This window comes from Manis javanica, chromosome 2 (genome assembly GCF_040802235.1).
Source record: "Manis javanica isolate MJ-LG chromosome 2, MJ_LKY, whole genome shotgun sequence".
NCBI lineage: Eukaryota > Metazoa > Chordata > Mammalia > Pholidota > Manidae > Manis > Manis javanica.
The window spans coordinates 170,936,570-170,952,040 of NC_133157.1; the positions used below are offsets into that span (position 1 = coordinate 170,936,570).

At 35.1% G+C, this 15,471-nt stretch overlaps 1 protein-coding gene across 19 annotated transcripts in view; it reads left to right on the plus strand.

The window, feature by feature from the left end:
• RALYL (RALY RNA binding protein like) overlaps positions 1–15,471 on the plus strand; it is a 772,862-nt gene that overhangs the window by 595,998 nt on the left and 161,393 nt on the right. For all 19 annotated transcript variants that reach the window (XR_012128296.1, XM_073229774.1, XM_073229775.1 and 16 more), the window contains one exon: positions 1,592–1,755. Coding sequence is in view for 18 of the 19 variants with exons in the window: in XM_073229774.1 (XP_073085875.1) it covers positions 1,592–1,755 (164 nt within the window). In the remaining variant the exon portion in view is untranslated. The remainder of the gene's footprint in view (positions 1–1,591; positions 1,756–15,471) is intronic.

Sequence of the window (15,471 nt, forward strand, 5' to 3'; positions counted from 1 at the left end):
CCCTTCTTTGCTAGCAGTTCTTCAGCTGTAATGGACTTTGCTTATTCACAGAGGATGGCACCTCTCTTGAACTCTGTCTCATTTCATTTCTTTGCATTTCCAGACACCTCTTAGTTTTTCCCCAGCATGTTTTCAAATCGTTTTTGAACACTTTAGCTCTGTACTATAAAAGACATTACTAGTACCAAGTTCTGCTTTAAATGTGGGCTGTATATTACTTTTTTCCCCCATAGTGCCATAGTTTTAAATGTTCTGAATGAATATTTGGAAATCAGCCTATCTTAATTTTTATTACATTTCATTTATTATTTTCTGAAAAGGGATTATCACATTTTCATCTGTATGCATAAATAAGATGTAATTTTATGAAATAACTTCTATAGAAGTTATTTTATTTTTCCTGTTCTAGTTTTCTCAGTTCTGACATTCATAATAGATTATTTTTATTGATGGTTTTGAGGCAATTATGGGAAAATAATCCATATAATAGTGTCACAGTAAAATATGTATCAATCATCATTCTAAGTCAATAATGGTGTTCTCTTTATAGTGAATAACATAAAAACACATCTGGCTCACTGATAGTTTTTAAAATAAATGAGTAAATATATTCTCAGATCTTTTCTCTGACCTTTTAAGCTTCTCAAATGTGCCAAGTCACACAAAAATTTGTTGTTTATGTGTACACTGTATAAGTAAGGTGAAGGTTTTAAATCTATGAATTACCTATTTATATAAAGGAGTAAATACTCATACTTTTCTTTCTTTCATTGTTTAATGGGAATGCATTGACTGTGGTGAACATCATTTTTCACTTTCTAGCAAAAGATTCTAGGAGTTTTATTGGTACACATTTTTGTTAGAGAAAATTTCAATAGCTAACTATACAAATATCTCGTCTCAATTTGCACATATAGCAAATGGTCAGAATAATGAAAAGATATCCTGATAGATATTTCCCCCAGTATTTTAGTCAACAAAGTTTTGTCCTTTTTCTAGCACCCATTCAAACTTTGTCCCATTTTTCTACAGTGAAAAACTTTCATTACTTAAAAAGTCCTTAGAGAGAGGACTGGTTTGTTTCTCATAGTATGCTTTCTTTAAGCTAGTCTACTTGCAATTTTTTTTTCCTTCTGAGCTATTTTCTGATGGAACAAGAATTTGCTTTGCTTTGTTCCTGATTCTGCATGATCTTTTCCTCTTTTCAAACTAATGTGCTAATAAGTGTTGACGTGCAAGAGGAAGATTTCTGTTCCTAAGAAGGGTAAATCTGTTAAACCAAGCAAAGAAATAACACCTGGCAACGAAGGTCAGCATGATTTCAACAAATGGCATGGTACTATTGGAACAAAGCTCCTTGTCCTTTCATACTTTAAAAATCAGTTCATAGTGGAGGATCAGAATGCACAGTCTAGTTAGTATCCTATTTCTTTAGTGAAAAATGAATCTTCTAGTCAATAACTGTGTGAGAATAACAATAACAAAAACAGTTATTGACGTTCTCTACAATGTCATTCTCTTAATCATTTCATACATTTGATAGAACATGTAGGCATAAACCAACTCTCAGCCACATTTGTGTTTTACCAAGGTTATTTGATTACCATGGGCGTGTGCCTCCGCCTCCCCGCGCAGTAATTCCACTGAAGCGCCCCAGAGTGGCTGTAACGACGACTCGCAGAGGAAAAGGAGTCTTTTCCATGAAAGGGGGATCAAGATCTACTGTCAGTGGGTCTTCTTCATCAGGCTCTAAATGTAAGTAATCTTCCTTGCTTTACCTCCCTCTAAAGAAGGATGAGATATTTATCATTGCATAAATGCCCATATTCAATAAATTAATCAATAATTACAGTGACTGCTATGTTCAAACTTTAGAGAATTATAAAATAAATGAGAAATGGTCTCTGTTTGCCACACACTATGTTGCAGTAGGGAAGGCAGACACAACCGTAACTAACAAAACCCAGGGCCATTTGAAAACTCTTTTATCAGACGAATAACAGGTTCTTGGCCAACCTAGCTTATAACATATTAAAGAACTATAACATGTTGCACATTTTTTAAGTTTTTTTTAAATTAAGGTATCATTGATACCAACCTTATGAAGATTTCACATGAGCAACACTGTGGTTTCAACATTCACCCATATTATCAACCTATTTAGGGAAGAAAAAATTTCACTTGAAAAGAGAGTGCATGTACTATCTTTTCAAGGAAACACTATGCAAAATTAGTTTATGATTTGAATATTTGAACAGTGGGATAATTAAATAAGCAAACTACATAGTAGAGATGTTAAAAGTGTAATATACTAGTCTCAATCATGAGAGTTACATGTTTGAAAACGTATTTTATGTCATAAAAATAAAATATTTACATAAATTCACATTAATTAGTAAAAAGTAGAGATACAAACTTCCCAACTAAACACACTCTAAATATTTATATACGTGTATTCAGAAAAACTCTGTTTTGTTATTAGAATATTACTCCTAAGGAAAGAATAGCAAAATTTCTTGCATTCCTTGAGATTACATTCTAGCGGAGAAGAAACAGAAAATAGGCAAACAAATTAAAATATGAGAAATCACACAGTGGGTCACAACTGTGTCAAAGAATAAAGCAGAAAAAAGAGGAAATTGAGAGTGCTGTATTTCATAGGATAGCATAGACTATACCTTTCTATAGGTGGCATTTGAGCAGAGACGTATGGAAGTATGAGAGGGACAGAGTGAGCTCGAAAGCTCTCCGAGGCAGAACATTCTGGGCAGAGGGAATGGTCAGGACAGAGACATTACATTGTCATTAGTCAGAGAACAACAAGGAAACCAGAATGACCATCGCAGAGTGGGGGAGGGGAAATACGGCTGGAAATTACGTCAGAGAGGTGATGGAGGTCGGTTCCAGCAGTTTGGTAGCCCCCACGCTGTAGGGACTTTGTAGTTACTTTGCATGCCAGCCTTTTCAGACAAGTAAGGCAAACATTGTTACCCAATTTTATTGATAAGTAAACAGAGAAACAGTAAAGCCCAGACTAGAACCCATGTCTCTTCATTCCCATCCCCATATGCTATCTACTGTAGAACATTGCCTTTTGCCTTAGTATCATCAGAAATAATAAGAAAGAACACTGTCAAAATACTTTGTTTTTACATGAGAATGTGTAAAAAATAGTTACTGGAGCACTGATGTTTTTGGTAATTGACTAAAGTTTGGTGTGCTCAGAATTGGATTTAGCTAATAATCCAAATAGCAAATTAAATCAATTTACAGTTCCCCATGTACTTATTTGTCCATTTACCTATTCTATGGATAAATATGAATTCCCTTTTTGAGTCTTGGTAATAAAAGAAAATGAGTTTCTGCAGCAGTTTCTAAAATGAGTCTGATATGCTCTCGGGTTATTGTCAAAAATGATGAAAATTCCTAAATTTGGTACTTGCTGTGGAAAATAAAACATTGAATTGCCGCTAGGTTTATGGGAGACTTTCTTACCATGGAAATTTAATTTCAAATAGAAATATTGTAAGTACCTGTGGATTCCTTGCCCTGTGGTCACTTTTAAAACACCTTTTCTCAATGAGAATATTACTGGCATTTTGGCCATGGTAGTTTACACTATATGAGTACTCTGAGCTTTGCAGAACTGTTAGCATTCCTGACCCCCCAAACCCTAAATGCCAGTAGCACTTCTCAGTCTTTGTAACAACAATATGTACTCTTACACATTTCTAAATCTTCCCGAAGAAGGTGGCACCACCCTGGTTTAGAACCATTGGTCTGTGGCCATTTCTAGGACTCAATCTCTTGATATATCCCAATGTTGTAGAGAAGAGTAGCAATTTCTTGAGCTTATTTTGAGGTAAACATCTTACTATTTAAATGGTTATGTTTGTTTTGGTCTTTTTATTTTTTTTTCTAGTTTTCTTGGATCATAAGAATGGATATTATAAAAACCTTTTTGAGGATCTTATTAAAAATTTCTCTTAGTTCCATAATAATTGTATTTTCTAAATGGAAAATAGAAAATATTTTCTGCTTTTAGTATAGAAATATTTGAGTGTTTTACCTTTTTGATTGGATTACCCACACTTCTATAGAATAAATGTGTATCTATAGATAATAATGTATTATCTATAGATAATGTATATTATCCACTTTTCTAACACTTGCTCTTTTGCAGAAAATTGAGATGTCAAATTCTAAAAGTGATTATTTAAAATCCTCCACCATCATAGTGACTTAATGGAGTTTGTCTTTTCTTAAGGTTTTGTTTTATATCCCACATTACTTGAATGGTTTTCTATAATGCTTTATAATAACAGGAGAATGAGTAACAGCTAATATTTTCTTGGTGTTCACTCTGTAACAGCTATTGTTTAAAACACATATTAATGTGTATTAATTTACATATGTTAATTCATTATATATATTAATTCATTTATTCCTCATAATTGCCCAATATGTGAAATATTATTATTTCTGTTTTACATATGTGGAATGAGGCATAAAAAGTTAAGTAATATCCCTAAAATCACAGAGCTATTAAATTGGAGAATTGCAATTTTTACATTTATATATTTCCACTATTTTTAGCCTTGATTTCTACTTCGTCTGATACTTTGATCCTTTGATCCTCCAGTATAAGCTTTTCTTCTGGATTGCACTTCCCTAATATATCCATTTATTTGGGGCCTTTCTTTGTGTATTAGTTGCTCAGGGCAGCTATAAATTAAATTATCACAAAGTGAGCAGTTTAAAACAACAGTCATTGGAAGCTGGGAGTCTGATATTAAGCTGTCAGCAGAGCTAGGCTGCCTCTGGAAGCTCTAGGAGACAGTCATTTCCATGCCTCTCTCTCGTGTCTGGTATGCTGGAAATTCTTGGCACTCCTCGGTACAGATGTGCCACTGCAGTGTCTGCCTTCATTGTCACATGGTGTTCTCCCCTGTGTCTTTGTGTCCAAGTCTCTTCTCCTCTACCTGTGAGGACATTAATCATATTGGATTAGGGTTCATTCTAATGACCTCATCTTGATTACATCCACAAAGATCTATTTCCAAATAAGGTCACATTCATAGGTAATTAGGATTAGGACTTCAGTGTATCTTTTGGGGGAACATATTTCAACCCATAATACTATCACTTTATTTTTGTATATTTCCTAAAAACAGCATATGTACAAAAATATCTGTATTTTATTTATGAAAGTCTTTGTTTTTAACAGAGAAATTTAATTTTTATACTTGCTTGATTAATATACCAAGTTATATTAATATAATATTATTCAAATGTTTAATTTACTGTTTCCTCTTTTTTTCCTTTTCTTACCTTTCCTTAATGAATTTTTTTTAATTCCCATCTTTTTACTGCAACTGCCTTAAATTGGGTATTCCATTAGGCCTCTCTATTTCATTAGTGGCTATATTAATATATTAATCAGTTATAGATGAATCTATACTAATATTTTCAAATCAAGCAGTAGCTACTCTAACTTCTATCAAAGATATGAACTTCAGAAAGCTTTTACTTCATCATTGCCCCTACACACCTTATCTCCCCAACACCCCAGTGAAAAAGCTCAGGTTTTATACATAAACATTAGAGTTTTAGTTCCCAGCTTCTGTTATATATTTAGATATCACATATCTTTTCTTTTTCAAATATTCTGTACCTAGTGCTTATTTGCTAACTCCCATTGTCTGTCATCATGATTACCTATTAGGACTTGATTTAAAATTTTTAATATTTATTATTTACATCTGCTGTCCTTTAATTCTTAGTTTTTAGATTGCTTCTAAAATAATTTCCTTGGAAAATTAATAACAATTTCTGAATCTATATCTGTATTTTTTCCCTCACATATGCATATTTTGACTTGATCTAGAATTATTCAATTGTATTTCTTTTTCCTTCGATATCCTAAGTACTTTGTTCTAATATCTGAACACTTCTAGTATTCCAGACAAGCACTGATGTTTGTATCATTTATTATTCTTTATTAATAGTCTCTTCTCTCAGAAACATATAGAACTTCCATTTTATTTTTAAGAGCTCAGAAATCTTAGCAAGACATGTAGAAGTATGGCTTTTATTAGTTTTCCTTTGAACTTTATAAGCCCTTTGAAAATGGAGATTTTAGTCTTACTTATGTGTACTAAATATAAAATTTCTCCATGTCTCATGTTTTTCCCTTTTGACATATATTTGCATATTAGGGTCTAAGTTCTGTCCTCTTTCCCTTTTACCTTTTTCTCCTATTTTTGCTCTTTATTGTGGAATAGTCTTTTACAACATTTTTTCCTAAAACATTAATTTGTCTTTCAGCAATTTCACCATGGATCTTTCTTGACTTATGATGGGATTACATCCCGATAAACCCAACATAAGTTGAAAATATCATAAGCTGAAACCATATTTAATACACCCAGCCTACTGAACATCAAAGCTTAGCCTAGCCTATCTTAAACATGCTCAGAACACTTACATTAGCCTACAGTTAGGTGAAATCATCTAATACAAAGCCTATTTTATAATAAAATATTGATACCTTCCTGTAATTTATTGGTTACTGTACTGAAAGTGATAAACAGAATGGTTTTACGGGTGCAGAATGGTTATAACTGCATCGTTTGTTTGCCCTGGTAGTTGTGTGGCTGACTGGGAGCTGCTTTGCCCAGCATCATGAAAGAGTATTGAGAAGACTGTACTGCACATCATTAGCCCTGGAAAAGATTAAAACCCAAAATTCAAAGTACAGTTTCTACTGAATGTATATGGCTTTTGCACCTTCATAAAATTGAAAGATCATAAGTTGAACCATTAAAAGTCAGATTCTGTGAGTACTAACAAGTTCTTTTATTCAGGCACCAAGTTTTTAGTTTTAGTAATTCTTGTTTATCATTGCTTCTGTTTAAGAGCTGCCATGGCATTTTATTAACATTGTCTAACAGTGGTTTTGTGTCCACTGTATCTATGCACTCTAGTTGTTTGCCGCTTCTTCCCTCTTAGACAAGCTGTGATCTTTTAATCTCTTGCTTTCCTGTAGACTTTCTGGACATCTGTGCACATCAAAATGTTTCTGTCTTGAGAAGTGAGGGACTAAGAATCACTGGGATTTCTTATAAAATTCACTGGTAGCTATTTGACATGTGAGAAAGCCTCTTTGTTCTCAGGTATACACTGAGATTGGCTGTCCACGGACCAGTGAGTCCCCGCCTTGAGGGAATGTCTCTGGAGTCAATGGGACCCTCAGACTCTCCAGGATTATTGTTGCAAGTTGATAGGTATAAAACCCTCTTCACTCTGTGAGAATTTACTGGATCACCCTCCCCTTCTCCCACCAACCCAGGGATCAGTAACCTTCTTCCTGCCTTCTAACAGAGGCACGCAAGCTCTTTTCTGAACACCTGTATCTTCAGTGCCCTCCACAGCCCCCACATGTACAAATGTTGTAATCCCATGCCTCTACCTTCTTTCAGAGGACATGGAGTCTTAAGTATATGTGGGTGCTCTTCCAGTTTCCATAATTTATTTTATTGTATTTCATAATTTAATTTGATACTATGTTTTGTAGGTTGAGTCACCTAAACAAACAGTGTACTTATGTTTCTATCCCTCAGAAGTCTCCAAGTGTTGATAAATCCAATGAGCTTTTATCTTACATTGGAATAAATAAATAATGAAAGGATGTTTATAGAAAACCAAATCACCAAAATCAGCTACTTGGAGAAATAATCCAAAGTAACTTTGTTTGCAGTTTGTCACTGAACTCATGTAAGATAAGAATCTATTCTTAAATTTGGTGATGGAACTAGTAGTTTAATTTGATCTTCTCCTCTCGTTTTATCTGAAAGATGTAATAGTCTTCGTAGAAAGCTAAACCTGACACTTACTTCTTAATTCAAACCAAAAATGGAACTGAATATGGTGTATTTTACTTTTTATCATCAGTCATTTGGAACTGTGCATCCCAGAGTATCTTTTTTACCCTGTAAAGATGAGGATAAGTAATAAGTAGAATGGGATAAGTAATAGGGGACTAAGATATTCAGTAAGGACCATCGCCTAAAATAATTATTTGAAATTTATTATGGATATACTCAAATCTCAAGTTATGTTAATTTTAATAAAATTATTAGTATAGGAAAATTATAGACAACAGACATTTTATGCTTGTTTCATATAGTTCTGTGCATTTAAGGTTCACAAAAATAATCTCAAGTATTATCATTCCCAAAAATTAACAAAATTAATTCAATTCACAAAAATTAACTATAGATTAGTGTTATTTTAGTGAGATATAAATCTAAAGACGATTTATGTATAATTTACCAGGAAGCATACTAGAATCACAAATTTACATTCTTTACAAAAGCATATTGGCAGACTGTATTATACACACCCATATGTGTGCATATAAATATGTGTGTATATAAATATTCATTATTTGATAGTACTTTTATAATTAGCCTGGTGCCTAGGAATAATAATAATTTTCAAATTCAAATCACAAATGAAAGGTTTGTGTGAAGTATAAAATATACTGTGTTAATATTGGCTTAAGTGAATGAATATTTACTGAGGTGTATATCTTGCTCTATTATTAATAGTTGTTTCCTAGTATTTAATGACTTGGCAAGGAGAGAAGATGAAATTAATGTTATAGCTTGGAGAATTTGTCATTTCTTACTTCAGAATTTTTAATATGACTAAATTACACTGAGGAGAAAATCAATATAAAGAAAAAATATATTAGCTCTATAATTTGCCGAGTTTAGTACTGGTAAGTGTTTAAAATGGATTTCTCTTTTAAAAAATTAGATTACCAAAAGGTATTTCCCTTTTAAATAAATTTGAACTGAAACTATACAGTAGTGCCCCTTATCCATGGTTTCACTTTCCATGGTCTCAGTTACATGCAGTCAACTGTAGTCCAGGAGCAGATGATCTGCATTCTGCGTGTCAGGTCATTAGGAGTTTAAGCTACTTGACAAGGCCTACATCATTCGTCTCACCTCAACTGATCATGTAAGCATTTTATCATCTCATATCCCAAGAAGAGTGAATACAATACAATAAAATGTTGAGAGAGAGACATGCACATAACTTTTATTACAGTGTATTTTTATAATTGCTGTATTTTATTAATGTTATTGTTAATCTCTTTTTATGACTAATTTATAAATTAAACTTTATCATAGGCATGTATATATAGGAAAAAACACAGGATATAGGAGGTTCAGTACTATCCAGTTTCAGCATCTACTGGAGGTCTTGGAATGTATCCCCTGCAGATAAGTGGGAACTACTGTAATCAACTTGACATGTTCTACTTCAAAAAATTGTAAGATAAAGAAAACATGATGGTGTTAATTACCAATCTGGAAGCCCTTTATTTCTTTGTGTTATCTGATTGCCATGGCTAGGACTTCCGGAACTATGTTGAATAAAAGTGGGGAGAGTTGGCATCTTTGTCTTGTTCCCAATCTTAGAGGAAAAGCTTTCAGCTTCTCACTGTTAAGTATCATGTTGGCTGTGGGTTTGTCATATATGGCCTTTATTATGTTGAGGTACTTGCCCTCTACACACATTGTGTTGAGAGTTTTTATCATGAATGGATGTTGAATTTTGTCAAATGCTTTTTCAGCATCTATGGAGATGATCATGTGGTTTTTGTCCTTCTTTTTGTTGACGTGTTGGATGATGTTGATGAATTTTCGAATGTTGTACCATCCTTGCATCCCTGGGATGAATCCCATTTGGTCATGGTGCATGATCCTTTCGATATATTTTTGAATTCAGTTTGCTAATATTTTCTTGAGTATTTTTGCATCTATGTTCATCAGGATATTGATCTGTAATTTTCTTTTTTTGTGGTGACTTTGCCTGGTTTTGGTATTAGAGTGATACTGAATTCATACAATGGGTTTGGAAGTATTCCCTCCTCTTCTACTTTTTTGGAAAACTTTAAGGAGGACGGGTATTAGGTCTTCAGTAAATGTTTGATAAAATTCAGCAGTGAAACCATCTGGTTCAGTGGTTTTGTTCTTAGGTAGTTTTTGATTACCAGTTCAATTTCGTTGCTGGTAATTGGTCTGTTCAGAGTTTCTGTTTCTTCCTGGGTCAGCCTTGGAAGATTGTATTTTTCTAGAAAGTTGTCCATTTCTTCTAGGTTATCCAGTTTGTTAGCATACAATTTTTCATAGTATTCTCTCATAATTCTTTGTATTTCTGTGGTGCCCATAAGATTTAGTGCCCATAATGCTAATTTCTGATTCTGTTTATGTATATAGACTGTTTTTCTTGATCAGTCTGGCTAGGGGTTTATCTATTTTGTTTATTTTCTCAAAGAACCAGCTCCTGATTTCATTGATTCTTTCTATTATTTTATTCTTCTTGATTTTATTTATTTCTGCTCTAATCTTTATTATGTACCTCCTTCTATTGACTTTGGACCTCATTTGTTCTTCTTTTTCTAGTTTAGTTAATTGTGAGTTTAGACTGTTCATATGGGATTGTTCTTCTTTCCTGAGGCAGGCCTGTATTGCAATATACTTTCCTCTTAGCACAGCCTTTGCTGCATCTCACAGATTTTTCGGTAGTGAATTATTGTTGTCATTTTTCTCCATATATTGCTTGATCTCTGTTTTTATTTGGTCATTGATCCATTGATTATTTAGGAGCATGTGGTGAAGGCTCCATGTGTTTGTGGGCTTTTTTGTTTTCTTTGCATAATTTATTTCTAGTTTCACACTTTTCTGGTCTGAGAAGCTGGTTGGTACAATTTCAATCTTTTTGAATTTACTGATGCTCTTTTTGTGGCCTAGTATATGATCTATTCTTGAAAATATTCCATGTGCACTTGAGAAGAATTTGTATCCTGCTGCTTTTGGGTGGAGTGTTCTGTAGATGACTCTTTGGTCAATCTGTCCTAAACTGTTGTTCAGTGCCTCTGTCTCTTTACTTATTTTCTGTCTGGTTGATCTTTCCTTCGGAGTGAGTGGAGTGTTGAAGTATCCTAGAATGAATGCATTGCATTCTATTTTCCCCTTTAATTTTGTTAGTATTTGTTTCACATATGTACGTGATCCTGTGTTGGGTGCATAGATATTTATAATGGTTATATTCTCTTTTTGGACTGACCCCTTTATCATTATGTAATGCCCTTCTTTGTCTCTTGTGACTTTCTTTGTTTTGAAGTCTATTTTGTCTTATACAAGTACTGCAACTCCTGCTTTTTTCTCCCTATTAGTTGCACAAAATATCTTTTCCATCCCCTCACTTTTAGTCTGTGTATGTCTTTGGGTTTGAAGTGAATCTCTTATAGACAGCATATAGACAGGTCTTCTTTTTTTATCTATTCAGACCGTTTACATTTAGGGTGATTTTCAACAGGTATGTACTTATTGCCATTGCAGGCTTTAGATTTGTGGTTACCAAAGGTTCAAGGGTAACTTCCTTGCTATCTAAGAATCTAACTTAACTCATTTAGTATGCTATTACAAACACAATCTAAGGGTTCTTTTTTTTCCTCCTTTTTCTTCCTCCTTCATTCTTTATATATTATCTATCATATTCTGTACCCTTTGTCTATTCCTTGATGGACTTTGGGGATAGTTGATTTAATTTTGAATCTGCTTAGAAATTAATTATTCTACTTTCTTTACTGTGGTTTTATTTCTTCTGGTGACAGCTATGTAGCCTTAGGAACACTTCCATATATAGCCATCTCTCCAAAATACACTGTAGAGATGGCTTGTGGGAGGTAAATTCTCTCAGCTTTTGCTTATCTGGAATTGTTTAATCGCTCCTTCAAATCTAAATGATAATCTTGCTGGCTAAAGTATTCCTGGCTTGAGGCCCTTCTGCTTCATTGCATTAAATATATCATGCCACTCCCTTCTGGCCTGTAGGGTTTCTGCTGAGAAGTATGATGATAGCCTGATGGGCTTTCCTTTGTATGTGATCTTATTTCTCTCCTGGCTGCTTTTAATAGTCTGTCCTTGTCCTTTATCTTTGCTCTTTTAATTATTATATGTCTTGGTGTTTTCCTTCTTGGGTCCCTTGTGTTGGGAGATCTGTGTACCTCCATGGCCTGAGAGACTATCTCCTTCCCCAGATTGGGGAAGTTTTCAGCAATTACCTCCTCAAAGACACTTTCTATCCCTTTTTGTCTCTTTTCTTGTTCTGGTACCCCTATAATACGATATCGTTCTGTTTGGTTTGGTCACACAGTTATCTCAGTGTTCTTTCATTCTTAGAGGTCCTTTTTTTCTCTCTGTGCCTCAGCTTCTTTGTATTTCTCTTCTCAAATTTATATTCCATCTACTGTCTCCTCCACTATATCTAATCTGCTTTTAAATCCCTCCATTATATGTTTCATTTCTGATATTGTATTCTATAATAATTGGGTCTCCTTTGGAATTCTTCCCAGAGTTGTTGAATATTTTTCTGTACCTCCATGAGCATGTTTATGATTTTTATTTTGAAATCTCTTTAGTAAAATTGATGAGTTCTGTTTCACTTGTTCCTTTCTCTAGTGTTTGTGGGATTTTGGTTTGAACCGGTTCCTTTAACATTTCTTATTTGTATGTGGCACCCTCCAGTGCCCAGAATCTCTACTCTCTGGAATTGCTCTGCCCCTGGAGTGATGTCGGGGATTGCAGGGCAGTGGTGTTGGTGCCTGGGGGGAGGAAAGAGCTGTTTCCTGTTTCCCGGCTACTATGCCTGTCTCCACTGCTAGAACCTGTGGGCCAAGCAGACAGGTGTAAGCCTCTATGCTTTGTATTTGTAGCTACTGTAGGTGGGGATTCTCTCTGGCTGGCCTGACACCAGGTCAGGAGCTTCCGGTTTGCGAGCTGGTGAAGGCTGGCTGGGAGGAAGGTGCAGCAGGCTGCACATCATATTGGGGGGCCTTGGAGCTACCTCTCCAGCCAGGGGGATGGAATACCTGAAGCTCCTGAAAGTTCCCTACCTGCTGGGCAGAGTGTACCTGCACCATTTTATCCACCTTTCCTTTCTCCTGAACAGTAAGCTCTGTGCAATCCTTGCCCTTTTAGCAGCTGTCTCGCTGTTAGGAAGTCTCTCAGATTGCCTGCCTTTCTTTTGTCTCAGAGCAGCCAAATGTGGATCCCTGTTTTCCACAAGTGGGTAGAGTCTTAGTCTCTCCAGGTATTTTTCCTGTCTTAGCTTTCCAACCCTGCCCCTCAATCTCCAGAGCACCATGCAATGTAGGTTTGTGCTCCCAAAGCAGATCTCCAGGGCTGGGTGTTCCATAGTCCTAGGCCTCCACTCCCTCCCTGCTCCATTTTTCTTCCTCCTGCTGGTGAGCTAGGGTGGGGGAAAGGCTTGGGTTCTGCTGGATCATGGTTTTGGTATGTTACCCTGTTCCGTGAGGTCTGTTCTCTTCTCCAGGTTTATGCAGTCTGACACCACCTTCTTTCCTTTTGCTCTTTCAGATTAGTTGTATTAGTTATATTTTCATATTATATGTAGTTTTGGGAGGAGGCCTCTGTCTCACCCCTCACACCACCATCTTTTCCACAATGCTGTTGGTGCTAATTGACACTTTGCAAAAAGAAAGACATGAATACCTTCAACTTTAGCTGTAGTTTCTTAGTGGAAATAATAGTGCCCACTGAAAATACCATAATACTGAATCAATTACTTTAATTAATTTAAACTGGAATGTCTATCAAGAAAAATCCCAGTGAGTTTTGATGCCTTTGGGATCCTATCAATACCCTTTCAATGACAGAATAGGTGGCAGACTAATATAAAGGCCCTGAAACACCTGACAGGAGATCAATCAGAGGAAAATGTTCATTTCCAGCAAAGTATCATTAAACAGCCTGTTTTTCCATTATCTTAGTCAAAGTATATATTCTGCTTGTAGGTTTTAAAGAAAGAAATTACTGTTGACCAAAAGGATTAAAGGTCTTTAATAGAGGATATTGAATAGAGTTGAGAAGGTAAGCAGATGTAGAAAGAGCATCCGAGAGACTCCTGCTTTCCAGGAGACAGTGTGTGGGTGGGAAGAGCTGAGGCTTTGCCTAGAGTGGAATCTGTGTTCCACAATGTCTAACATGTGGCCTTGGGAAATCCTTTAATCCTATATGCCTCTATTTTCTACCTGAAAAATGGAACTCATAATATTATGTATCCAATGGGTTGCTGTGGGAATTAAATTATTTAAGCAGATAAAGTTCTTAGGCAAGTCTTGTCACATAGCCAGTGTTCAGTGAGGTTAATTATTCTCATTGCTATTATTATTATTATTACAGCAGATTATAATAGTTAAGAATATGAGATATGAAATTGCCAAACTTGGAATGAAATAGCAGTTCTGCCCTTTATTAGCTGTGTATTTTGGGGCAAGATACTTTGTTTGCTGTGCCTTAGTTTCCTCATCTATGAAAAGGGAATGATAATCATACCATCTTCTCCATGAAGTTTCTGTGAAGACTAAATGAGCTAAAACATGTAAAGCTGTTAGAACAGTGTCTCCTATTATGAATGTCTTAATCATAAGCCACACTAGTAAATTATTATTTAATATATACTAATACTAAATTAGTTATTATTTACTAATAATATTTACTAATAGTAAATTAGTTACTATTATGTAAAGCAAAGATTTATTGCTAGGAATGCCAGTTAAGAAACTGAAGATACTATGATTAGGCAAAAGAAAAGATAAAGTTGGGTAAAAGGACAACAAAAAACTGGAGAATATTAAAGGATATTAATTTTATCCAGGGCTGAAGGATGACTCGCACCAAAGCACAACCTGATCAAAATGATAGCTTGAGAAGTTTATATGATGGTTGTATTCTGTTGCTAGGGCTGCCATAACAAAGTGTTACAGAATGAGTTTAACAAACAGAAATCTATTTTCTCACAGTTCTGGAGACTGGAAGTTGGCAACCAAGGTCTGGGGCATGTTGGTTTCTTCAGAGGGTCATTAGGGGAGGGTCTGTTCCACCCTATCCCCTGGCTTGTAGATGTCTACGTTCTCCCTCTGTCATCACCTTCCTTCTGTGTGTCCGAATTCCCTCTTCTTACAAGAACGCTAGTCACATTGGATTAGAGCATATTGTATCTAATAACCTCATTTTAACTTGAGTACCTCAATGAAGACCCTATCTCTAAACACAGTCACTTCCTGTAGTCCTGGGGAAGAGGACTTCAACTTACAAATATGGGGGTATTTCAGTCTATAACACAGGTGTTGCATGCATATAAAACCTGTACAGAGTGTGGAGATCATGGCATATCCTTTAGCTCTTTGTATTTTAGAAGCCAAATTTTTTATATTATTTAACTGAGTTTAAGTGAGATTATTATTTAAGTGAGATTCAGGCCCATTTAGTTCATCCTGGTAAAGACAGAATTTCTCAGATGCACAAGGATTCACTGTCTGAACACTGAGTAGTACTTTGTATAAAGAGAGTAATAAATCTCTGCTAA